Here is a 27330-nt window from a genome sequence, read left to right as displayed (position 1 = left end):
TGTGATTACATAGAATCTTCACTTACCACCCAGCGAACCCATAAGCTGGTCTCACTTGCTGTTCGCACCGTGACACTACCAGGTGCTACATCTGGTGGAGCCTGCAGAGTTTGAATTACACGGGAAGGCAAACTTACGGGGCTAGAGCCAACTATGTTCAGCTGTTTTATTCGAAACCTAATGACAAAATAATGAAGCACATTTAACAAAAGAATTAAATTTATTATTCAGAGAAACATAAAATACTTAAAGGAGTAGAAATGCAATTTTTCCGTTGGCAAGGAAGTCAATTATTAAATTTGACTGCCCTTTCAAAATTCAAAGAACTAAGTCTCTTGTCCAAGGCAGCCTGGTAACATGACTAGTTTGTGTAAATATTTTTATTGTGATCCAATGATCTAGAGGTAAATAAATCACACACATATCCCACATATATACACATAAAACTGTAGCTGGAATGTTACAGAGAAGTGCAGTAAATGCCAAATTCTAAAATAACAGCAAAAATAAATACATAATACTGAAGGATAAGATGCAGTTCTTTCAAATTTCTTCCTGTTCCTTCCATCAACAATAGTTCTTGGTACAAATTAAATTTCACAGAAAGCAGCTGCCTTGCTGTAAGCTTGTCCATCTTCATCAGTGAAATAAAGTAAAACGGCAGCAGCATTTTGACCTGGAAAATAGGTTTTCTGATCCTAACCTTATCTTGTGTCTAGATGCACGTATCTTGCAGTTAAGGGTTCTTGAACAGCACTCAGCAGTGGAAACCTTGTTTTTTTCTCCCCCACCTTCCCTCCTTATACCAGGGAAATTTGAGACTAGTAACAGTCAATTTCCTATTAGATGTTAGCATACACCAGGCACAAGCTGATGCTCTGAATTGTTCAGTACCACACAGGCTTGCTCCTCTACTGAGCAAGCTATCAGGAGTAAACACACCTATTTCACAATTTTTATTTAGAAAGTGGCAGTAAATAATCTATCGATTGTGATCAGCAAAAAATATTACATGCCAATCAAATCTCCAAAAAGGGGATAACAAAATAACATTTTTAAATGGCGTAAAAAAAATCAGATAGTCTTCCTGCTTTTGCAAAGCTTTAGCTAAATTTTTCTTAATTTTTTGCGTGCACCATGAATTTTCGCCTCAAACTATGAAATTCACCAGCACAGAAAATAAAATAAATAGGTATGATGCTTTTGAATCTTTCCTTTGACTTCGGTTGTTTAAAAAACATTTCTAAAATGAGGACAAGGAGACATTAGGAAATAAATCAATCACTTTGCTTAATTTTTTTTTAAAAAGAGCATGGAATAATCACATTGATTGGCTGTAAAATAATTGTAAGAGCACCATGCTAAACTAAAGAAATACCAACTTAAGAATCTTTTAAATATGCAGATTAATGCACATCCAAGGGTGAGAGTAATGACAAGTTTGAGAAAAGCACCACTTTTATAAAATGCTGTGATTGTCATTAAATTGAAGTCTTTATTTAAATACTTAATACAATTGTAGCTGAAAATTTTCTTATATTGAGTGCACAAATCTTCTGTGAACATTTCTCATGAAGAAAAGCTGTGGCAATCAGATATTTCACCTGTCCATCTAGCTTACTTTTAAACATTACTGATCAATCATGGCAAACAGTTGAATTAAACATATTAATTGTAGCAAGGCAACATTTTTAAAATGCCCCACACGTTATTATTTATTTGATCTTAGTTGGCTATTGTGGTAATTGAACAAATATGATAGCTAAATTGCCTGAAAAATATGACAGATCAATTGCCCCTGAAGAGAGAAGTCATTTTCCTAAGTTAAATATAAAACCAATTCATACCTAGTGGTGCAACAATTGGTCTTATTGCTTTAAAATGATACAGTGCAATATTATATTTCAAAACAGTTGAAAAATATGCATGTAACAAAATATAGCCATATGTCTTCCAGCATTATGAGACAACCTTGATAGGAATAATGAACTTGTTATGAGATGTTTACATCACAATTAAAGTTTATTTGGTTTTCAAAGATGCAATACTATTTTAAAGAGTGACATTTTTAGCAGCAAGCAATTTCAAAAAAACACTATTTGCGACAAGTGACTGCATTATGTTGGCAAGTACAAGTCAGTGAGATTCCTGTTAATGTCTACGACACGGACATATTGATTCCATGTGGTGCAAAAACTATTAATGTGCTAAAACCACCCACATAAGAATTTATACCACATTAGTCACGATGACAGGACAAGTGTCATAAATGGAAATGTCAGTTTAGCCTTGATGATCAAACCACAAATTATAAATTTAAAAAAAAATATTTTACATTGTTGACAGCAAATGCCCTTCAGTATCCTTCACATACCCAAGATGGTATGGATGTATTACATCATGTGCTTACAATAGCTTCCCTGACAGATGTTAGGTCGGAGCTGGTTACAGAAATGCTTAGTTTTAAAACAACTTTTAGTAATCTCAAGTGATAATGATGTTGATATAGAAAATACTTCAATCAAGTTATAGATATAGCTTGATCTTCATTACTGAGGCAATAAAGAGTTTATGCAAAAAGACTTTTCCAGAATGTTTCTATGTGATTCCTGTGCAAATATAGTTTAATTCTTTTTGCTGTTGTGGTGAATTTCGTACTCCAGTGTAAACAAATTTCAAGCACAAAATGCCCCTTTGTCAGTGAGCTTTACATGAGGGTTGCGAGAGCACAACTTGACTCAGACATAGCCAGAGTGAACGTGTATTTCTGGGAATTTGGTTTGGTGGGTAAGAGGTTTTTTTTTTTAGCTTTTCTTTCACTGCAGTTTATAATTTGTAAGGACTATAGTCCATAGTTACAAGGGCCACTGAGTAAGGAGCCTGGAGTAATTGATATTATTTGATATTAAGCATCTTGCAAAAGGTTTAATTTAAATTTAAGTCAGGGTAGGAGTGCTCAAAGCCATGATGTGCTCTTCCTGCTCTATGTGGGAAGCTGGAAACATTTCCAGTGTCCAGGCCAGGGTGCAGGAAGCGTCCCAGCTACAGCTTCTGGAAGCGTGGGTTTAGTAGCTGGAGTCATGGCTGGGAACACTGTGGAATATCTTCCAGGTGGAGAGTATTGTGGATAGCACATATAGAGAGGTGGCCATTGTGCAGGCTAAGACTCCACAGACAGGAAGTGAATGGGAGACCACCAGGCAGAGCGAGAGGACGAGCCAGACAGTGCTGTAGTCTCCTGTGCTTATTCCCTGCAAAGCAGACTGGATACTGTTAAGGGGAATGGCCTGTTTGGGAAAACAGTGAAATTCACTGGATCAAGCTTGGCTCTGCTCCACAGAGGATGAGTAAAAAGTGTGGGAATGCAATAGTATTAGGGATTTAATTGTAAAGAAATAGACGGGCATTTAACCTGCAAGTGATATGTTGCCTCCCTGGTGCAAGGATCAAGAATGGTTCAGAGTGGCTACACGATATTCTAGAGGGGGAGGTGAACAGCCTTTAGTTGTGGTACACATTAGTATAAACAATGTGCATGTACATTAGTAAAAACAGAGGGATTAAGTCCTAAAATAGAATGTAAAGGAGTTAGGAACTAAGTTAAAAATTAGGTCCTCAAAAGCAATGATTTTAGGATTACTTCCTGAATCATATGCCGATAAGATTAGATGCACATATGATTGCAGAAATTGTGCAAGGAGTTGTATGTAGACTCCCAAAACTGTGCGTGGTTGAGGGGGGTGGCAATGGCATTAAACAGGAGATAAGGATGCATGCAATAAGGAATATCTGTAATTATGGGTGACTTTAATCTGCACATAGATTTAGCAAATCAAATCTGTAATCAAACTGTAGAGGAAAAATTCCGGAACTGTATACTGGATGGCTTTCTGGACCAAATGTTGAAGTACCAAATAGAACAGGCCATCCAAGATTGGGTATTGGGTAACAAGAAAAGAATAATTGGCATTCTAGTTGTGTGAGGCCCCTTGGTGATGAGCAACCTTATTATAACAGAATTTCTCATCAAGCTGGAGAGTGAGGTAATTGATTCTGAGACTAGGACATTACAGAAAATTACGATTGTATGAGGCATGAGTTGGCTATGATCAACTGGGGAAGTTACTGCAAAGAGATAACAGTGGAAAGACAATAGCCAACATTCAAAGAGCACATGAGCGAATTACAACAATTGTTCATATCTGTCTGGTGCAAAAGTAAAATGTGAAGGGTGGAAAAAATAGTATAAAGTGGATAAATGTGAGGTTATCCACTTTGGGAGCAAAAACAGGAAGACTGATTATTATCTGAACAACTATAAATTGAGAGAAGGGATATGCAATTGAGAGACGGGATATGCAATTGAGAGAAGGGATATGCAATGAAACCTGGGTATTCCTCGTACGTGAATCACTAAAGGTAAGGATGCAGGTTCAGCAGGTGGTCAAGAAGGCAAGTGGAATGTTCACCTTCATACGGGATTTGAGTACAGGAGCAGGGATGTCTTGTTACAATTGTACAGAACCTTGATGAGACCACACATGGTGTATTATTGCAGTTTAGTCTCGTTATCTGAGGAAGGATGTGTTGGCTATGGAGAGAGCACAGCGAAGTTTGCCGGCTGATTCCTGGGAATAACAGGACTTACGCATGAGGACAAGTTTAATCAGTTAGGATTACATTCACTAAAGTTCTGAAGAATGATGGGGGAATCTCATAGACCTATAAAATTTGAACAGGATGAGACCAGGTAAATGTGAAAAGGATGTTCCTGATGACAAGGGAGTCCAGAACCAGGGTCACTATCTAAGGATATGGGGTAAATCATTTAGGACTGAGTTGAGGATTAATCTCTTCGCCCAGAGAGTAGCAAGGCTGTGGAATTCACTATAATACAGAGCAGTCAAGGCCAAAACATTTTATGATTTTAAGAATGAGTTGGTGCTAAAGGGATGAAAGGATATGGAGAAAAAGTGGGAACAGACTATTCAGTTGTATGATTAGCCATGATCATAATAAATGGCAGAGAGGCTCATAGGGTCAAATGGCCTACTCTTGCTCCAATTTGCTATGTTTCTATGTTTTGTCCGACCAAACATGTATCCCAAACTTTGATTAGCATCCTTCATTGTACTTGTGTGAATATTTTCGCTGCTCTTATCTTCCACCCTAGGGCCTGAGTCAAACAGTCAACCATGTCAGAATACATGAGCACCATCAGTACCACAGCTGTTTGCAGCTGTTTTGAAATTGCACATTTACTCCACATACATACATTATTGTTCATCAACTTTTTCATGACATCAAGCCAGGAATGGGTTGGAAACAAAGTGCCACATGTGAATTAGTGGAGTGCTAAAACTGGTGAGTCATGCCTCCTTAATTTAAATTTCAACAGGAGCTTTATATAAAGGTACATTAAAATATCATGGCTGCAATTTACATTATAGTTAAAAATATAAGTAAATGAACTTTCACACCAATGTCCTTTGACTTACCTGTAGTATGTATATGGCATCAAATTTGGGATTTCTAACATCTGGGCATCTGGTTCATTCTCTACTTCGTACAGTACAACCCACTCTTCATCATCTCCAATCATTCCAATCTGAGGATAAAATGATATAATACTGATACAGGAAATTAGTTATAAAGAGTGAAATGTTGTTTGACTTAGAATATTGTTAGAACCTCATATTTTAACATTCACAGTACACAGGCAACAGGTAAAACAAATTTTTTTAATTGAAAGTTAAAACTCAAAAAAAATTCTGGTTCTACAGTTTTTGGTATGTCATACTTAACTTTAGAAATTTTAAACAATTTGCAGCTTATTTAACAATTACACTCAACTGTAGAGAAGTCAAAATCCAGACATTGGAGTTATGTTGCGGTGCCAGTTTTATTTTGTAGGGAGAACTAAAAATTCAAATAAATATATTTTTTTCAGGTTAATTTGCAATTTGAGTAATAATAATTTAATTTCCTCCTATATAGTGCTAATATCTAAAGAATTAAACATTGGTCTTCTCCATGCTTGCTGCCAAGTAGCTTTTTCAATTTAGCTGAGAAAAGGTACATTAATTTTGGATGAGTCAGGTATTTTCTTCTCAAGTGAAGAGAGCTTCTTGACACCAAGGTCAGAACTCGCTGCTGGTGATAGCAGTATTATCAGTTAATGTCTATCAAGTAGCTGCAAAGCTGCATTGTCGGCACGTTTGTGATCTTTCCCTAATCTTCAAAGATCAGCACTAAGAATTTCCTGTTTTTCATCAAATGGAATCTAGCACTATATTTGTACACATTGGTTTCTCCAAACACAACAGGTTAGACAGAAGTGCCAATGAAGCAAAGAATTTCCTCCAATGTTTTACAAAAGCAGCTCTCAGTATTTCAAATCTTCCCTTTTTCTGTCAGAGTTAGGGAGCAAAAAGTGACCCCATTCCGCTTGCTCTAGTCTCACCATGTGGCAGACCCAGAAAGAGATCTCACATAGAAGATAAAGAGACAACAGAAGTAAAACAGGCGAGAAAAGAAAACACCAAGGATGCATTGGCTTTTGAAAATTTTAATTCACTTGGATAGCTAAAAAATGTCTTCCCTACTTTTAGATGTAAGCGTTGTGCTTTACGAACTGCTTGCACAAATTCCACTGGAAGTGTCTAGTACGCCCATTTGAATGCCCCGGCTTCATTGGCTAGACAGTAACATTGGAGTGAGCAGTACTAGGATTGAGCAATAAATGTTAATCCAATCAGCAGCGCTCACATCCCCTGAATGAACAGAAAGTACTTCTACACTGGTGATTGTTTGGTGTCACTGGCTGTCTCTAGACTCAGAAAAGAGCCAAATAGAATTGGTTTTGAGAACACCTGATCCAGCCAGAAACGTGTTTCCTTCTTGCAAAGGAAATCAGCACTAAATAATACTGCTAAACTTTAAATAATGGAAAATAGGACATTAAGTCAGAAACAGGATTCCAGCATGATGGATGCACCGTTGCATGGAGGCAGAGTTGAAAAGGTGGAGAGAGCCTTCATAAGGGAGGCTTCATAATGAGAAGTGGGAGCAAGGGAGGTTAACTTTGGGAGCCTGGACTTCGGGTCTAGGCAGCTCCACAGCAAGTCTAATAACCTCACATGGGCGGTCAGTTCAGTGAATGCATCTTCACCTTATGGATTTGAATTTATTGCAGAATTCAATTTTCTTGCACTGAGTCTTTTCATGAAATATCCATTGCATTAAATGCCAATTAGGCATTCAACTGGACAGCAGTAGACTTTGTTGTTCATTGCTTGGAAGTGCCACCAGAGAGGCAGTGGCTGCAGTTGGTTATCCACTCATCCGAGGCCCAAGGTTGTTGTGGGAAGCAGGCCACAGGTGGAGAGTGATGCAGGGCGGAGTTGCATGGGGATGGTCCAGGGGTCAGCAGCAAGGGCAAGAGTTTGGGATTCAGTGGCACACTCTTCCTGATGCTGGACCCCGCAATCAGTATTGTGAGAGGACTACTTCATGCAGTAGGGAGGTGGCTTTCTGATTGCTGGTTGCATAAGAATTCTGAATGTATAGATAGTGGATATTGGGGGTTTTATTGTGTCAAGAAATTCACCCCTACACATCTAACAATGTTGCCAGTCTCATATCCAAAGATCATGAGACACAATAAGAAGGGTCTGATGTGTTTTATTCCTTTTCTCAATTTCATCTCATCCTGATCGTACTATCTGGTGTGACAAGCAAGCCACCAATGTGCAATCATGGAAATCTATCACTTCCTTCCATTACCAATCTTTCCATTCTTATTTTATGATTTCAGAAATTTGCAAACTGCTGCCTTCTGAGCCACAGCAACCCAAGGGAAGAGAGGGTGGAATAAATACACAGCACTAACACCACACTTGGAGGGGGCACCATGTCAGATATTGCCACTTTACATGTTTGTCTGGAATATTGAAATGGGTTCAGAACATGGTGAGTCATCCAGGTATGCATGTGATGCAGGCAAATTAGGGACAAAGAAAAGTTCATTTGCCAGTTCACTGGAACGTGAGATCGTAGAAGAGTTCTACTGAGGAGGATCTCAATGGGGCAACAGAAAGAGAGTTGTGATGGACATACGCAAGAAGATTCTGGGTGAATTAACTGGCATCCAACTTGACTGAAAGCATCAAAAGAGCTTCCTGTCTGCATTGTCTCCAATTTGCCTTTTGTACTGCAGGCACAGACACTACAACTGTGGCCCTGATGCCTCTTGTAGTCTGAGAGGTAAAGGTCACCCACCCCACTGTAAAGATGCAGTGACAATCATTGGCAAATTTAGGAATTCAACCAAATACTTCCAAAAACATTCCAGGGTACTTCCAAAAGCACTGCAATGGCAGATGTTCTAAGAAACGACCTTGCTTGCAATTGGATGTTTGCCTTTTTAAAGGCTGGCACAGGACCCAACTTGCAACCCAACACTTGCTGTTTTGGCAGTGTGATTGACAAATCTGTGTGGTCTATTGATCTCACAACAGTTGGCTTGGTTCTGTGAGAACACGGTAACATCTATTCACAACCTTCAGACACACAGTGGGGATGCTGTTATGGGTGTCCTTTGTAAAAGTAAATGCTGGAGATTCAACAATAGAGATGAACTGCTCACCCACATTCTTGCAATCGATGCTGCCTGGTCTTGTATGCGATTCCAGCATTTTCTGCAATTTTATTCAAAATTCTTCTTTTCATTCTTAGATACTTCTTGTTAGATAATATACTCTGAACATAAATTCCAGTCCATAATCAACTTTCTGGGTTGGATTACTAATGTGCCCCTGTTCCCTCAATTCTTTCATTAGAAGTTGATCTCTAATAAGTATTGTGTAATCTTTGATACTCTGTCCTGGAACCATTTCACCTAACTATCTCTCTGGACCCATTTTCAAAAATCCGTCTCTTGCTTTTAGTCCCTCCTAAGCTCCTTTGAGTTCTGTTCCTTTTCTATTTATACACTTCTGCCAGCAAAACTCAAAGAAAAAACTGCAATTTAGTTCTGTCATTCAGCTTGATCACTTCCTGGAGTATGTGTTATGGTATGTAATTAAATACCATATTTACCTATGTAACAACACTGGCAACATTTCAAAAGTAATTTGTTGGTTGTGAAGTGTTTTTCTTCATTATATGGGTATGATATCGTGTTAGAAAATGCGAGTACTTGCACTCTTACAAACAGTATTTTGTGAACAGTACTACGTACATGTTAAGTTGTTATTGTTGCTGCAGTTCTTACCAAATAATATGATTGCAGCATAAATTGCTTATTAGCAACCATCAGAATGTATAATTACCCTTTTCTCTATTTGTTTAATGAAATCACGTCTTGAGCAAATGCAGTTTTGAAAAAATTGACACTAAACCAATTAGTTTCTGGCTTGCAATAAACTGCAAACCCAGAAGCCATTTCAAAGCATTGCACAGTTGAGAAATCCATTTCAATAGCGGATATGGGTTCTGGTTTCAAGTTAATTCAGAATCTGTTGTTATAGTGTTCAAACATTTTAACCATAAATGTGAATCACAGCTTGACATTTATCTTAATTTTTCATTCTTTTAAGTTAAAAAAAGAATACCTTGTTTCAGAGAGTTGTCTGATACTTTCTCAGATTGATTGTAAATTTGTAGTGTGCCCTGAGATGTGTGGTGAGCGAGATTTATATAAAATATATTAATGACATGTATTTCAGAACTTGCCTCTTGAACTAGTGGCGTGTGCGTTTTGGACCATGTATATGAGCAGGCTTAATAATTAACTTGTCAGTATCTCTGCAGTATGATTTTTAAAACCATTTTGACAAAGTAGGAGCTCCTGGGGTAATAATGGGAATTTGTTTGTACTGGGAGCATTTTAAGAGTTCAGACAGCAAATATTGAGAAACATTAGCTTGTTTTCTGTTCAGAAAGATCAGGAATTTTAAAAATTTTGCTTCGGGCTTGGAAAGATTTAGTTTGAATATTGAATGTAGCCTTGAAGGCAATGAAACTTCAAGTGCTCATCCAAATATTCTTTAAAGGCTGTGGTTACCTGCCTCAACTCCACTCCCAGGCAGAACATTCCGGACCCTTACCAACCCCTGGGTGAAACACTTTAACTCAAATCCCTTCCAAACGTCCTGCCTTTTACTTATAAAAGCGTGCACCCTTGTTCTTCATCCTTCGACTAAGGGAAGCAGCTGTTTTTTATTGATGACCTTCATAATCTTACACACCTTAATCAGCACCCCAGTCAACGTTCTCCTTGAATGAAAACAACCTGAGCTTATCCAGCCTCTTCATAGCAAAAATACTCCATCCCAGGCAACATCCTGGTAAATCGTCATTGCACCCCCTCCAGTGCCATCACATCTTTACTATAACGTGGTGACCAAAACTGTATGCATTACTCCAATTGTGGGCTAACCAAAGATTTGTACAGCTCCAACATAGTCCAGCCACCTTCAGGGATCTGTGGACAAGAACCTTCTGTTCCTCTGAGCTTCCTAGTGTTCTTCCATTCATTGAGTATTAAGCTGAGTTGTGTTTATTAATCAGGACTAAGCAGAGAAATATACTGGACTGAACTAGCATTATAAATACAGTGGTTATATGAGCAGATTAGAAGCTAGGAATATTGTGGCAAGTAACTTATCTCCTGACTCCTCAAAGCCTGTTCACCACCTACAAAGCACAATGCTAATATTTGCCTAGATGAGTGCAGCTCCAACAATACTCAAGAAAGTTGAAGCCACCTAGCATAAAGCTGTCCTGTTAATTGGCACCATGTCCACAAATATTCCTTCCACTATCAATCACTCAGTAGCAGTGGAGTATACCATTTATAAGATGCATTGCAGAAATTCATCGAAGATTCATGAACAGCATCTTCTAAGCACACAATCACCACGATCTAGATGGACAAGGATTACATATATATGGGAACACCACTACTTGCAAATTCCCCTCTAAGGCACTCATCATGCTGACTTCAAAATATATCTCCGTTCCTTCACTGTCTTGGAATCAGATTCCTAGAATTTCCTAACAAAATCAGAAATTACTGGAAAAGCTCAACAGGTCTGGCAGCATTTGTGGAGGGAAAGCAGAATTAATGTTTCACGTCTAGTGACCCTTCTTCAGAAAGACCCTTGAGACCTCTCTTCTTCTCCAGAACCCCCCCCCCCTCTTCTTTTTGGAACTCCCTACCTACTGACATTGTCGATGTATCTACAGCACAAGGACTGCAGGTCATCACCACCTCCTCAAGAGCCACTACGGATAGGCAATAAATGCCCGTGTCCCACAAGTGAATTTAAAATAAAATCAAGGAAGAGGCTATTGAATTCTCAACTGCTTCTTTCAATTCCCAGACTTAACTTAAACCTGTAGATACAATAGAGAAGCAAATTATCTCCAGTATTTAAATACTGAATAGTGATACTGTCAGAAAGATGGGATTGTATCTTAATTGTGTGTTTCATGGAAAGATAGAAATTAGGAGCAGGAGTAGGCCATTCAGCCTTTCAAGTCTACTCCTCTATTGAATATGAACCAGGCTGATCATCCAATTCAGTATCATGCTCCCCATAGCCTTTGATCCCTTTAGCTCTAAGAATTACATCAAACTTCTTCAATGATTTGGTCTCACCCACTTTCTTTACCTCAGAATGTCATAGAGTGAACAAATTTCTCATCTCAATTCTAAATGGCCTACCTAGTATCCTTAGACTGTAACCCCTAATTCTGGACTCTCTAGTCATCAGAAACATGATCTCTGCAGTTACCTACCTATTCCTACAGAAGGTTTGTAAGTTTCAATGAGATTCTCCTTCATTCCTCTAAGGTCCAGATGACTGATCTCTTTTCATACAGTAGTTCTGCTCTCCCTGGAATCAGACTGATAAACCTTTGTTTCTCAAACTTCTATAGCCAGAACATCATTCCTCAGTTAAAGGAACCAAATCAACACCAAAGTCCTGTACAATTGCAGCAAGACATCCCTGCTTCTGTACACTAATCCTTTCACTATGAAGGCCAATTCTTGCCTTCTAAACTGCCTGCTGCACCTCTTGCTTACTTTCAACAACTGGTGTACAAGTATACCCAAGTTTTGTTGCATCTCCATCTTTCCCATTTTTTTGCCATACAGATATTAACCAGTCTTCCTTTTTTTGCCACCAAAGCAGATAACTTCACATTTAGCCACATTATACTTCATTTGCTACACATTTGTCCATTCGCTCAACTTGCCCAAATCACATTGAAGCATCACCTCACAGCTCACCCTTCCACCCAGCTACCAAGTTTGCAAACTTGGAGTTATTACATATTAGTTCCCTCATCTAAATTACAAATATATATTGAGAACAGCTAGTGTTCAAGCACTGATCCTTGCAGCACCTCACTAGTCACAGCCCACTGCTTAGAAAAAGGCCATTTATTCCTCCTTTTTATTTCCTGTCTGCCAATCAGCACTCTATTCATTCAGTACACTGTTCCCTACACTTTAATTTTATATACTAATCTCGTAAGTGGGACTGTGATAATATCATGGCTTTAAGAGATGTATTTTGTCTTTTTCTTCTGTGAAAAGAATTTGAGACAGGGGTGAGGAGCAGCCTGTTCCAAGCCAATGGTGTAAACTGCTTGTGAGGCCTTGGTTTTTTTTTAAAGTTGGAACAATAGAAGCAGCATGAATAGGTGGAGTCAGGCTCACACAGAAGTAGGGTTTTAGTTTAGCTTACAGTATTTGTTGGGGTTTGGAAGCTGCAATACATCTCTCCCTGCTGCAGCAAAACGCTTTAGTTTTCTCTCTCTGCCAGAATTTTTCTCTCGATGTTCCTTCCTCTTGGACTGGAGAACACTGCGTGTGAGACAATCTATTTTACTGAATTTACCTTTGCCAAGGATGTTTTAATGGAATGTTCCTATAATGGAATAGTTGCTGTATACTAGTTAAATAATCTATGATTCTGTTAAGTGTTCCATTCAAGTTAAGTTATTCCAACCCTTCTTGTTTTTGTTTGTATTTTAACTATAGTGAATGAATAAAGTGTGTGTTTGCTTATGTGGCGGATATGGAAGTTTCCCTTGGGGCCTTGGAGAGAAGGCCATTGTTCCATTCAAGTTAAGTTATTCCAACCCTTCTTGTTTTTGTTTGTATTTTAACTATAGTGAATGAATAAAGTGTGTGTTTGCTTAAAGCCAAGTAGTGTAACGTATCAAATTATATCTGGAACACAGGACTTTAAACTTGCCTTTAAAAATTTAGGGTCTAAGCTATTTCCTTGATATATTTTAATGGGGTTTGATTTGGTCCATAACAAGCAAACCACATCCACTGACTCCCCCTTGTCAACTCTACTAGTTACATCCACTCAAAATTCTAATAAGCTTGTCGAGCACGATTTCCCTTTTGTAAATCTTTGCTGACCTTGTCTGATTCTGATTCCATGTGTATCACTACTGCAAGTTTTTTAATGGACTTTACCAATGTCAACCTAAACCAGTCTATAATTCCCTGTGTTTTTCTCCATCTCCATTGTTAAACAGTGGAGGTTATAAGCAACTCTGCAATCCAATGTAACTGTTCTAGGATCTATACAATCTTGGAAAATAACCATCAATGCATCCACTATTTGTAGGGCCACTTTCTTAAATACTTTGGGTTGTAAATTATTGGCCCTGGGGATTTACTGGCCTTCAATTTCACCAATTTCCCCATCACCATTTCCGTAGTAATACTGACTTCCTTCAGTTCCTCCCTCTCGCTGGATCCTTTGTTTCCCACCAATTTTAGAGCAAAATTTGTATCCTCCTTTGTGAAGACAGACCAAAATATGCATTTAATTGGTTTGCCATCTCTTTGTTACCCAATATAAATTCCCATGTTTCTGACTGTAAGGAATCTACATTTGTCTTCACTATTTTTTAAAACATATTTTGAGAAACATTTGCAATCAGTTTGTATATTCCCCACAAGCTTACTCTCATACCCTATATTCCCCCCTTTTAGTCAATCCCTTTTCTTCCTTTGTCAAAATCTAAACTGTTCCCAAACTTCAAGTCTGCTGCTTTTTTGGGCTGATTTGTATGCCCCTTCCTTGGATCTAATATTATCCCTAATTTCCCTTGTTAGCCATGGTTGAGTCATTTTCCTATTCTATTTTCAAATTACATTATATGTAAATAGCTTGATTTACACTATTTTATGTCACATAATGAACTTGTTTTATTATCAAACCAGATATGCAACATATGCTTATGTTTTAGTGTAAGATCACCCCATTCAATAAAAAAAACTATCACGCTAGATTTCAGTCTGGGATCTGACTTGTCCTGTAATAACATCAGCTGGAAATTGTAAAAGCCCAAACTATGGAATACAAATCACCTTTATACATTTTCTACCACATTTTAAGCAGATTGAGATTTTTCATTGACAGATTCATTGAAAAACAACTATATGCTCTATGAAAACTTGATCATTTATTCTATAATAGAAATATAAGAATTTTTTTTCCAAATTATAATTGAAAGATACAGTTCAAAGTAAAATGATTCTTCTTTGCTAGCTGGTAGATGTACCAGGTCATTGACATAGCTTAAATCATGGCAGGAAAACTTAAGAATTGATTCAAGCAAAATGCGAAAAGGTTTAATTAAGGACTAGCTCATACTTAGGTTTCTACTCACTGTCTATTGATTTGGCCAGTAGAAATGTACTGGCTTTTGTGCTATGGTTAAACATACAGGTGGTTTGGATAGCACCACATCTAAAAATATGTCACAGACCTGCCCTTCCACAATCCATTTTGAGATGGATGTTTTCCCATCATACCCTGGCCGGAACTGCAGCATGGCTGATTGAGGACTGATATTTGAGATCACAAGATTAGATGGAGCACCTGGGAGTTCTGCAAAACAGAGAAGTTTAATACATAATTTATGCGCTTGATTTCCCTTTTACCCCAAGCAATGACATGAAGATAAGAATATTAGTGAAATAAATTGATCAAGAATTTTTGTGATTTCTTCAGTGTAGAGCCCAATAAGATTCATTCATAAACAAGATTACAAATGAATTAAGAAGAGTAATTAATTAATATGTTCAAATTATTATGCCAATTCCCGATGAAGGGTTTTTGCCCAAAATGTCAATTTTCCTGCTCCGTGGATGCTGCCTGACCTGCTGTGCTTTTCCAGCATCACACACTTAACTCTAATCTCCAGCATCTGCAGTACTCACTTTTGTCTTGTTATGCCAATTACCCAACTGTATTCCAACAAAAGGATGTCTTACCTGGTGGGACTCCAGAAGAGATGGTAGATAAAGTTAGTACTCCAATGCCCACTGATGTCATGGCTGCCACTTCAATAGTGTAGGTGGTAAGGGAACTCAGTCCTGTTATTTTGTACTCTTGTGTTGTATTTGACAATTTGCGGCTCATACGACTTTCATTTTTGTTGTATATTTCCCAGGAAATCTGGTAACCTATGCGGCACAGGACAACAGAAAGATGTTCAACTTTGATTGATCTTTATGTGAATTTTACAAGTATCCTGGTGTCAATTTAGGATACGTACTTCTTTGGTGAACACTACTTTATTTTTGTCAGTGACATATATTTAAGATGTCATACATTAAGTTCTTCCTACAGAGAAATAGATCCAAAAATAATGAAATGAACAAATTCCCTAGGCTACTTTGAATATAGTTCATGTACAGAAACCAAATTCAGAATATAAATTCTTAATATGCAATTTATAATCAAGTCAGCTTTAAACTTGAATAATTTTGGATGTACACATGATAGAATTAAACTGTAAAAGATATATGAAAGAATGATTATACAATTTTATATGACAGTTCAAATTTGTAGATTTCAACATAACTGCAATATTTTGTGATTTATTCATGATTCTGATTTTCCAACAGTTCCCCTATTCTTCCACCACACTATTTTCTATCAGGTTTAGCATCATTAAAACAGCATTAACGATAACATTAATATATAAAATATTACAAATTATATCTGGATGGTAAGCAGAATTGGCAGATTGTGGAATCAGTCAGCGTTTACCATTGAATTGACTCCAGTAGTGCCATTTCAAAGCTCAACACTTCAGCTAGTATCGTCTCATAACCTCACTCAGCAGGAAGGACCCTCTATCAATGCTTTTTAAAAAGATTGTCAACCATTTTCATGTTAGCTCTGATTGATTTTGACAGCTTTTGCTGAGTTTGTAGAATGTTTGCTGATTGCACCACTAGCTAAAATTAAAGTCTACAAGGAGTGATGTGGCACTTGGTGAAGATCTTGATTCTCACTTCAAGCGTTCTGTTCAGTACATAAACCTTGCATCCAATTATGGGTTTTATCATCTTTGACCTGCTGCAGCCTGAAGGGGTAGAATGAAAGAGTCAACAAGGAGTATAGGCTGCTTACAGGAAAAGGTGGAGGGAAGGTGGTAGAAAGAAAGATTCTCAGTAGGAGACCATATCTCCAGGATTCATTTCCCTATTACAGCATCAGTGAGCAAAAGTTTCATTAAGGATAAACTCACTGAAACTCACTACTGCTTACAACCAGAGTCACAATACTGGAGAAGGGATGGTACAGACAGTTCTGCTATTGACTATGAAAGTTGATGGTAGCTTTTATATTCTTTGCATTTCTCCACCCAAGTCAAAGCAAGCAACATCTCCAATATTTCATAATCTACTGTTATATCAGGGAGTTTATTTGTGTTCTATATGAAAAGATAGAGGAATATACTGTATTGTCTCTTGCCAGAGAGAAATAAGTGAAATGAACATTTGGCTTTGCAGATTAGCAGGCTTCCCATGACTATATGCCCATTACTTTCTGGGAACAACAAGTAAATTCAGAGCTGCACCACAAATATAAAAGATTCTACTCCTTCAATGCAATCTACAAATCTACTGAAAAAAAATGAAGCTCATGGACTGGGACTGTGGTAGCAGTCACGAAGCATTTGTTCTGTGTAATTTCATTGCACCATTAGAATATGAGTCATCTGGAGAAACCAAAGAGTAGCTACTTGGTAACGAGAACTATCCATTGACCACTTGCCTGATGACTTCACGAGCAGTTAGAAGATAATTAGAGGAATAATACAACATGAAATGTGAGCAGACCACTGAAGTGTTTAAGCAACTCTTCTTCTGTCTGGACCAACCTGCAAAAGCCTCAGTGTATCACATTATTTGTAGTGGTCTTGCTGCATCACATGCAACTTTTCCACAAGTAGACCAGAAGGTGGGTGACATGGCAGGAGGAAAACACCCTCAAAAAACCCCTTTTTGTGCGTTGTTTGTGATTAGCTGATTAAATAGTGGTTCCAATAAATGCAGCCCTATTAACGATTAAGTTATAGTTCCACACTTTACTGACCATCACAAAGTTGTCTTTGCACAGTCCTGAAGTAAAAGCCATAATAAATCAAACATTCTAAACCAACTTTTAAGAATCAAACTATCCAATAATCCATAGAAACGTGAACCAATTGCTCTGATGCCTGACATCTGTGTACTTTCTCCAAGCACTGTAACATAATTCTACCCCATTTGCTGGAGCATGACTGATGAAAGGCAACTGATAGATGGCCTTACAGGATGTTCTTTGCGCTACAAGGTCTAGGCTTTAAACATCATCTCAGACTTATTGGCTGATAGATAACAGCAAGTGCACTGGTGGAGTGGTGCCCTAATGGAAAAACAAACTAGAAGAGGGCAGCAGATTTGTGTTCCATCACTGCTACTTTCAAAGGCGGTGTTTCAGCAATTCCAATAATCTATTGGAAGAACAGATTGTTGGAGTACTGTGAGATGTTGCAAAGCCCTTTGAACACTGGTGTCCACTGGCATCAGTTTGTGTGTTCATGGCAATAAGTGGAAACAAATTTAGAAATGATGGACTCTGGGCACGGTTACATGCAAAACTGGTGACGGAATCTTCCACAGTCCTTAATAGTGACAGCAGGTTTTCTGTCAAGCCCACCATAGTGTCAATGATTTCTGTGTGGGTACCTATCGGCTTTTCTGTAGACAAAGTCCTGAAAATACTCATCTGGACATGGCAAAATCTGTGAAAAGAGAATCAATGGGTGTATTTCTCATTCCCTGAAGTGGCAAGAGTAACGGCAAGCATGATGAATTGATCAGGCGGGAGTCCAAAAACCAGATGCTCACTGTTGAGACACTTTTGTGATTAATTCCTCCACTGTTAGATGAAGATGAATTCTGTGCCATCAGGTGGCATGAAACCTATATACATGTATTTGCATCTCATTACCTTCACAAAAGGAATCAACTTCCTCTTCCCAATTAATTTCTACTCAAGTGAAAACTCAGAATCAATTCAGACATCTGACTACATAAAGCCTGCAGCTTTTAACTTTGTTTTTCAACCTCCAGTCCAGTACATAGCTTTGGCTACTTCTACCAAAAAACAATTTTGGTCCTTCTGTCTTCACTCTTGTTATAATCTCTACAACTTCAGTCCGCACATATATGGGGACTAATGCAGAACATGTCCATTGCTCCATGCAACCACAGGATGGCAATACACCAGCTTCAGCTTCCCAGATGGTACTTTGGTGAACAGGGTACTATCACTTTCCCCGTGATTGTAGTTTCATTAAGGTCTTCACATCTGAATTTACAGCTATTATTGAAACAGCTTTTGTAACCTCTATGAATACGGAAGCAAATTATTTGTTCATTATCTTCACCATTTTCTTATTATTTACTATTAACAGCACATTCTCTCTCTCTCTCTCTTTTTCTCGTTAAATAGCTGTAGAAACTCTGCATTTCTGCATTCCTAGCTAGTTTCCTCTCATTCTTGAATTTCTTCCTCCTGATTAATTTGTTGGTCATTCTCCATTGTTCTTTATATGCTATCAATCATCTGATCTGCCAATCAACTTTGCACAGTTTTATGTATTTAGCCTCAAGTATATTGCTTTCCCCAACTTCTTTAGCTAACCATAGTTGGCATGTGCTCCTTTTAGAAGTTTTTTTTAATGGGCCCCACGGTGGAGACCCGGGTTCAATTCCCGCCTCAGGCAACTGTCTGTGTGGAGTTTGCACATTCTCCCCGTGTATGCGTGGGTTTCCTCCGGGTGCTCCGGTTTCCTCCCACAGTCCAAAGATGTGCAGGTTAGGTGAATTGGCCATGCTAAATTGCCCGCAGTGTTAGGTGAAGGGGTAAATGCAAAGGAAAGCCACACACACAGATCAAGTCCTGAGCTACGAAAGCAACCACCCCAACACACACAAAAGAAGTTGCATCAAGACACTATTCAAAAGGGCCACAACACACTGCAGTACACCAGAACTGCAAAAAGAGGAAGAAGAACACCGATACAATGTATTCGCCAAAAACGGATACCCGCGCAATTTCATCAACAGATGCCTAAGGGAAAGACAACGGAACGAGGACATGCCACAACCCAAAGGACTACCCACACTACCATACATCAAGAGCATTTCCGAACTGACTGCGACCACTAGGACTCATAACAGCACACAAACCAACAGCCACTCTCAGACAACAACTCACCAGAACGAAGGACCCGATACCCAGAATGAGCAAAACCAATATAGTGTACAAAATCCCATGCAAGGACTGCACAAAACACTACATAGGACAAACAGGAAGACAGCTAACGATCCGCATCCATGAACACCAACTAGCCACGAAATGACACGACCAGCTATCCTTAGTAGCCACACACGCAGATGACAAGCAACATGAATTTGACTGGGACAACACTACTATTATAGGACAAGCCAAACAGAGAACAGCCAGGGAATTCCTAGAGGCATGGCACTCATCCACAGATTCAATCAATAAGCACATTGACCTGGACCCAATATACTGACCACTGCAACGGACAGCTGGAACTGACAACCAGAAGCAGCAGATTCAAACCACGATAAATGCCGGAGGAAACATCTCAGAAGCGCTTCACAGGAGGCTCCCAAGCACTCAGGATGTCACCTAGACAGGGGACGAAACGTCTGCAACACAAATTCCCAGCTCGGCGATCAGAACCACAACAAGAAGTGTAAATCCTCCAAATCATACACCCTCACTTTCCCCAATACTGGTGTCAGGAGCTCACAAATTAGAACCCACTTCACCCTTGCAGGTCTCTGAGCCATGTACTTGTCTGTCTAATTTTATGTACCCTACATCAATATGCATGCAGTTCAGGTGACAACCCAGAGATTATAAACTATTGAGTTCCTGAAAGGGTTCAGAAATGATTTACAAGGATGTTGCAAGGGTGAGAAGGATTTGAGCTACAGGGAGAGGCTGAATAGGCTGGGGCTGTTTTTCCTGGAGCGCAGGAAGCTGAGAGGTGACCTTATGTATGTTTAATAATTCATGAGGGGTGTATTAGGGTAAATACGCAAAGTCTTTTTTTGCTGGGGTGGGGAGTCCAGGCTAGAGGGCATAGGTTTAGGATGAGAGGGGAACGATTTAAAAGGGATTTAAGGGGCAACGTTTTCATGTAGTGGGTGATGCATGTATGGAATTGGCTGCCAGAGGAAGTGGTGGAGGCTGGTACAATGACAACATTTAAAAGGATGGATATATGAATAGGAAGGGTTTAGAGGGATATGGGTTGACATTTCGGGCAAAAGCCCTTCATCAGGATGGGCTTCCTGATGAAGGGTTTTTTTCTCAAATGTCGATTCTCCTGCTCCTTGCATGCTGCCTGACCTGCTGTACTATTCCAGCACCACTCTAACCTTGACTCTAACCTCCAGCATCTGCAGTACCCACTTACACCTTAGAGGGATATGGGCCAAGTGCTGGGAAATGGGACTAGATTAATGTAAGATATCTGGTCAGCATGGACGAGTTGGACCGAAGGGTCTGTTTCTGTGCTATACATCTGTATGATTCTGAGTTTCAATTTAGTGCCAAACTCCTCATATTCTCTATGCAGACCCTCATCCTTATTCCTACTTATGTTATTGATAGCCATATGGACCAAGATGACTGGATTTCTTTTCTCCCATTAAAAGTGCCTTTCCAGCCCTGAGCTGCTGTCTTGAACCCTGGCACAAGGCTGGACTGTTGCTCTTTGCTTCAGAGAATGGGGTCAATACTCCTTGTTATACTGTCACCTATTACTACTACTACATCTCTTGTTGCCCTCTCCATTTGAATGCCTTCCAACCACAGTGCCATAGCTAGTTTGCACGTCCGGTAAGGCCTATAAATATAGTCCCAGAACCTTTGACCCTGGAACCGCCTGTCAATAGTGAGAACTTCTGATCATTTAGCATGTGATATGTCAAATAATATACACAGCCATCTCTCTTGCATAAATAATGAGCTGTAAAACACATTTGCTTGAGATAACATACCCTTGGATACTGACAGATATGATGCCATCTGAATGCTTGCTGTAATATTTTAGATTTTAATTGGAAAATTGAGGCCTGAGTTAATGTTTCAAGTCATATATGGACTTCTGAAATCCAGTTATGAAGAAAAGTCATACTTGAATTGAAATATTATCTATTTCTTGACCCACTGTTGCTGCTGGACCTGAGTGTTTCCAGCACTTCGTCTTTACTTTACATTTATAATATCTACACCATTTTGTTTTAGTTTTAGCCTTTGTCAGGGACTACCTATTTTGCCTTTTTAGAAAGTAAGCTGAAATGGAAGTTGAGTCTGTCTTCAGCTGGAAAAGCAGATTAGTATTGCGAAATGGAAAAATCAAGTGAACATTTTTAGCTTGCAAAGTTGTTGTTTTTTGAAGCAATGAAGTTGCTATTTTGAGACCGAATAGTTCCAAATGCATGAGTTAAGGAATGTCTGCCTGAGGACTGTCCTCGGATTGGCTGAGCTACAATTTGTCACAAATTTGTATTTGCAGGGCAGCAAGAGACATCCAGAACCTGAACTGAAAATATTTTTCTCTTGCCCTCTCTCACATTCGAGTGAACAAACAAAAATAAACCAACGAAATAAAGAATTCAAACAAGAAAATGCATAGGTCCATGTGGGTGGAGAGTGCGCTTGGGAGCAAGGGAGAGGGTGTTGGTGAGGGAGAGGGCATTGGTGAAGGAAAGAGAGAGTATTGGTGAGGGAAAGAGGATGAGGGAGTGAGAACGTATGAGGGAAGTAGACTTGGGTAGCGAGAGTGTCAGTGGGAGGAATATTTTTGATGCAGGAATGGAGAATTTGTGCAAATCCTATAAATGAAGATGACGTAAACACATATCCACCCTTCCTCAAAAAAAGTCTTTCTACAAACTAGGCTGGGATAGGACGAAATCCCATACTGTAAGACAACCTAGTTCCATCCCCTTGAGAGTTCTGCCGTGCTAGCTTTCAACATCAGGAGCAAACCAAAGTTAGTTCTCATCTCTATTTATTACGCAAAAAGTTAAAAAGATAGCTTTAGTTGTTAGCACTGCGACTTTTTTTGAGGAAGGGTGGATATGTGTTTACGTCATCTTCATTTATAGGATTTGCACAAATTCTCCATTCCTGCATCAAAAATATTCCTCCCACTGACACTCTCGCTACCCAAGTCTACTTCCCTCATACGTTCTCACTCCCTCATCCTCTTTCCCTCACCAATACTCTCTCTTTCCTTCACCAATGCCCTCTCCCTCACCAACACCCTCTCCCTTGCTCCCAAGCGCACTCTCCACCCACATGGACCTATGCATTTTCTTGTTTGAATTCTTTATTTCGTTGGTTTATTTTTGTTTGTTCACTCGAATGTGAGAGAGGGCAAGAGAAAAATATTTTCAGTTCAGGTTCTGGATGTCTCTTGCTACCCTGCAAATACAAATTTGTGACAAATTGTAGCTCAGCCAATCCGGGGACAGTCCTCAGGCAGACATTCCTTAACTCATGCATTTGGAACTATTCGGTCTCAATATAGCAACTTCATTGCTTCAAAAAACAACAACTTTGCAAGCTAAAAATGTTCACTTGATTTTTCCATTTCGCAATACTAATCTGCTTTTCCAGCTGAAGACAGACTCAACTTCCATTTCAGCTTATGGGTAATTTAGCATGGCCAATTCACCTGGCCTGCACATCTTTGTGCTGTGGGAGGAAAACGGAGCACCCGGAGGAAACCCACGCAGACACAGGGAGAATGTGCAAACTCCACACAGTCGCCCAAGGCTGGAATTGAACGTGGGACTCTTGTGTTGTGAGGCAGCAGTGCTAACCACTGAGCCACTGTGCCACCCCATGAATGTTGAAGGAGAAGATGAAGATTAGCAACTGTCATGACTCCTTCATAATCCACCCATCCAGGTTGCTACAGCTGTTCAAACTGCCCAAATTCCAGGGATGGTTTCTCGCAGAGAAGGGATATTTCCAAGGAGATAGTTCCTCATCTCTCCACAAGAGCATAAGGCAGTGACAGGTCGAGGACTATGGAGAATGGGAAGGAAAGTGGAGTTGAGGCCGAGATAAGATCAGCCGCGTTTGTACTGAATAGAAGAGCAGGCTCGAGGGGCTGAATTGCCTACATCTGCACCTAGTTCTTATATTCTTATATTGTGCCCAATGTCAGGAACAGGAAAATCTGTCACATACATAAAAAATAAATATTTCTTCAGAAAACTTTTGATGAACCTTTTTATATGCAAAATGCTTAAAAATACAAATTTACTTTATCGGCTGAATTGCGACCAGCGCGCATTAACTGAACTCATGTTGCTGAGTATGATAATTTCTTAGAACACAAATCCCCTGTTTGGCCCTTGGCCCAAACATCTGCTGTTTATGGCAACTGATAAACATCTGAGAAAATTAAGACAGAGGCATTTTTTTTGTTGTCTGCACAGTGCAGCTTGTGTGATATAACGAAATAGATCTGCACGCTGCTCCTACCAGCTTTGATCTTTTAACAGCCTGTATTAAATAGCTTAGAGCTGGCAGGAGAAGCAGACACAACATGTGGAGGTGATGGTTTTGAAGTGTGATAACAGAATGTTTAGGTATGTTGCCCAACTAAAAACAGAGGGAGAATTAGCATGCAGTCAATTTTTATATGCCTCAAATTGAGTGTGCCAAATATCAATAACCTGTAAAGTGCTGGTTCAAATTGCATGCCAATTGGCATTTGTGGATCATCACGTACAAGTTAATCTTAGAATTCTCCAAAAATCAAAATATTACCTGAGAATAATGGTGGAGCTGGTTGAAATTTGGAAATGTGAAAAACAAAGTAAGACAAATTAAATTAATTGAATGCATTTTCCCAGGATGGCAGACAGTTCTACCCTACCAACTAAAATGCTAGTCAGAAACCAACCAAGATAAAAGTACACCAAACAGCAATAAGATACAGTGAGTTGTGTTAACAAGGAGAGAGTGGGACTTCCACCCTCTCTGGGCACTAGGTCCCATGCTTGGAAGCTGCCAGCCTATCAGATTGGGCAGCAGATGCACATAGTATGCTGTGACATGGTATGAATCCATGATTAAAGCATGTACTTTTAAGTGATGACATCTGTGTGACATCATGCTGTGAGATATTCTTGTATAAATTATCAACTCCATCTTGAATATTTACTACTGTAGTTTGAAATCCATGAGGAACATTTGTTAAGCACATTCATACTAATCACTTATTTGGTCTGTAAATAAACGTTCACCTACTTCTTTGCAGTAAGAATCCAATCTGTGTTCATGTTATCAGAGTTAACATTATGATTAAAGAGAACACATTGCACACCCTCTAAAATTAGAATCACCTTCCTTCCTGCCTTTTCAAAAATTTTTCAAAAGAACTAGCTCTCCACTGTAGCCATGTTATGGTGAACACCATATTACTGGGTCCAAACAAGCTGTTAATTAGCTCACTTGCCCCTTACTTATGGTGAGGCAATCGATGTTGTACCCACACATCCTTGGTATCAGAGAAGTGACAAACTCAGGGGTTGATGAGCAGGTGAGATAGTGGGCCCTGCTTGAAAGGAATAGCTGTCCAGAAGATTGTTAAAGGGAGAACTACCACTTAAATTTCATCCTTGTACTCATCAGGATGCCTGCATGTTACTGTGGTGGTTAGCACTTGAACAAATGCCTTTTCTAACAGTGACCAGTTGATTGAGAGGAAACAAGTCATTATTGAGAACTTTCAAGTAGTACTTAGAAAGTTTTAATCACATCAGGTGACTTTGGGTCTTTTTTTGCCCAAGTCCGAATTAACATATTTTCTGGAAATTTGCTAAGAACTTCCAATAGTAAGTACTATGTTACTCATTTTATTGGGCACCTTGTAGAACTCCCCAGGAGAAAGTCAGTGATTGGTCATGAGCATCTTTGCATTGGTTTCCAGTAACAATGGGAGAAAGTAAGGTCACACAGCTGCTGCAGTACAGAAACACTGAGGCCAGTCACTCCCCGTGCCAGTGCTGCATCATCCCCTTACACCTCCAGTTCCTTGTCTTCCTCCAATGGGTTGTTTGATTAAGAGTCTCACCCTCTTCAAGGCTCACACCTCTCTGGAGGAGCATGTTGTAGAAAGTGTAGAAGACCACCACAATGAGGAAGACCCTTGCGGGACTGTAATGCAATCTTGTTCAGAAGCCCAATGGCCTCCTCATTAGTGAGCAAATGGCTTTAGTTGTATTGTCACTGTGTCACTGTTTTATGCTGTTATTGAGAGACGGGGAGCTCTCTCATTAGCAATATCCCTTCTCCTCAAAACCATCCACAGAATTTTGGAAGTTTGAAGAGTTATAGCAGTTTGGATGGGTGGACTATGAAGGAGTCATGACAGTTGTCAAGAAAGTAAGTTCACACATACAGAAAATTCTTATAAGAACAAAAAAACACTGGAAATAGTCAGTGGGTATTGCAGCATTTGTGGAAGAAGAATCAGAGCTTCATCAGGTGAATTACAATAGATGCCTTGATGACAAAGCTAGGGTGGGGGAAAATGGAAATAAATTTACCGTCATATTTATCTGTTAGATCACAACTGTTTAGAATGAAAGAAAAAAACGTTTCATTCTTGCAAATAGGCCGTTAGTGTCATACATAATGCAGTAGCATGCAGCCACTTGGGTGGTTTTGCTAAGATCTGGAGCTAATCCTTGGAAGACACCAAAAGCAAAGTTCAGCCCAAATGATTTTGATGACTTCACACGTGTCAAGGTGAGCAGTGATGTAAGATCAGTGGTGTCAACATTAAAGCTATATGACTTAGTAACATTGTGTCTGGACAGTTGCAGTCTTTGGTTTTTGGTCATACAGGGTGCTTCTACTTCCTATAGCGTTAGTATAGGATCTATGATTTTCTTCTCCTTGTCCCTGTACTGATGCTCAGTCATGTGACTTTCCGACAGATGTTGTTCCTCATCACTATTGGACATAAAATCTCAAAATCATACTCTCATTGCCAGCCACTGCCTTCCTTGTGTCCAGAAGCTTCCAAATTGCTTTTGGAAGCTTTGCTCTTTCTCTAATGGACCTACTGGGTGTGGGTTTAGACTCACATGTCAGCCAAACTGGGTGGAAAGGCAGAGTTATTTTTCTGAGTGCATCAGTGAACTAGGTGAGATTATAGATGATTGTTTCATTGTCATTATTTCCGTGATTAGTTTTCAATTCCAGATTTTATTAACCTAATACAGATCTCACCAATTACCACGATAGGATTTGAACAGAGTATTAACCCAGTTTTCTGAATTACTACTCCAGTGACATTACTACCAAGGCGCTGCACCGCTTCCCCCCCTCCCCTCCCCTCCCCCATTGTTAATGGATTGAGTGGGATTATGGGGCTGGTTGTCCTGATTTAAGTCACCAGGATCAGGAATGTACTGAGGAGACTGACATACTATCTGAGCTGGCACTTTTGTCTTTATCTATTTTGATCCCACCCCTGGAGGCACCTCAATATTTAGCTGCTTGAGGCCACAATAAAATCCTTTTGGATAGGAAAACAGGAAGATAGAATGTGAAAGAGACAGAGGAAAGTGATAGTGAGAAAAAAATGAAAATAGAGAAAAGCGAGGAAGAGAACAAACAGATGAAAATGAAACAGAAATTAATTGAAAGAGAGGAAGAAGGAAAGAGTGAAGAGGAGGATGAAATAAACAAAACAATAATGCAAGAGATAAATTAGAAAGGAAGAGAAATTAAGAGAAGGAATGAAAAGAAGTGAAAGAGGAAGGGAGAGAGAAATGAGAAAAATAGAGTTATATATAATAGAACTATAGACATATACAGGATGGAAATAGACCTTTTGGTCAAACTAGTCCATGCCAACCAGATA

The 27330-nt window shown here is 39.2% G+C and overlaps 1 protein-coding gene across 4 annotated transcripts in view; it reads right to left on the bottom strand.

Annotated features, from left to right (window-relative positions):
* Positions 1–27330, bottom strand: part of sdk1a (sidekick cell adhesion molecule 1a) — an 856101-nt gene that overhangs the window by 172749 nt on the left and 656022 nt on the right. For all 4 annotated transcript variants that reach the window (XM_043711901.1, XM_043711903.1, XM_043711902.1 and 1 more), the window contains 4 exons: positions 15320–15511; positions 14812–14933; positions 5499–5608; positions 27–177 (listed from right to left, as the gene is read on the bottom strand). In XM_043711901.1, coding sequence (XP_043567836.1) covers positions 27–177; positions 5499–5608; positions 14812–14933; positions 15320–15511 — 575 coding nt within the window. The remainder of the gene's footprint in view (positions 1–26; positions 178–5498; positions 5609–14811; positions 14934–15319; positions 15512–27330) is intronic.

Source organism: Chiloscyllium plagiosum, chromosome 21, assembly GCF_004010195.1.
Source record: "Chiloscyllium plagiosum isolate BGI_BamShark_2017 chromosome 21, ASM401019v2, whole genome shotgun sequence".
Classification (NCBI taxonomy): Eukaryota; Metazoa; Chordata; class Chondrichthyes; order Orectolobiformes; family Hemiscylliidae; genus Chiloscyllium; species Chiloscyllium plagiosum.
Note: the sequence above shows the minus strand (reverse complement) of the source record. Positions and strands in the feature narration are given on the sequence as shown.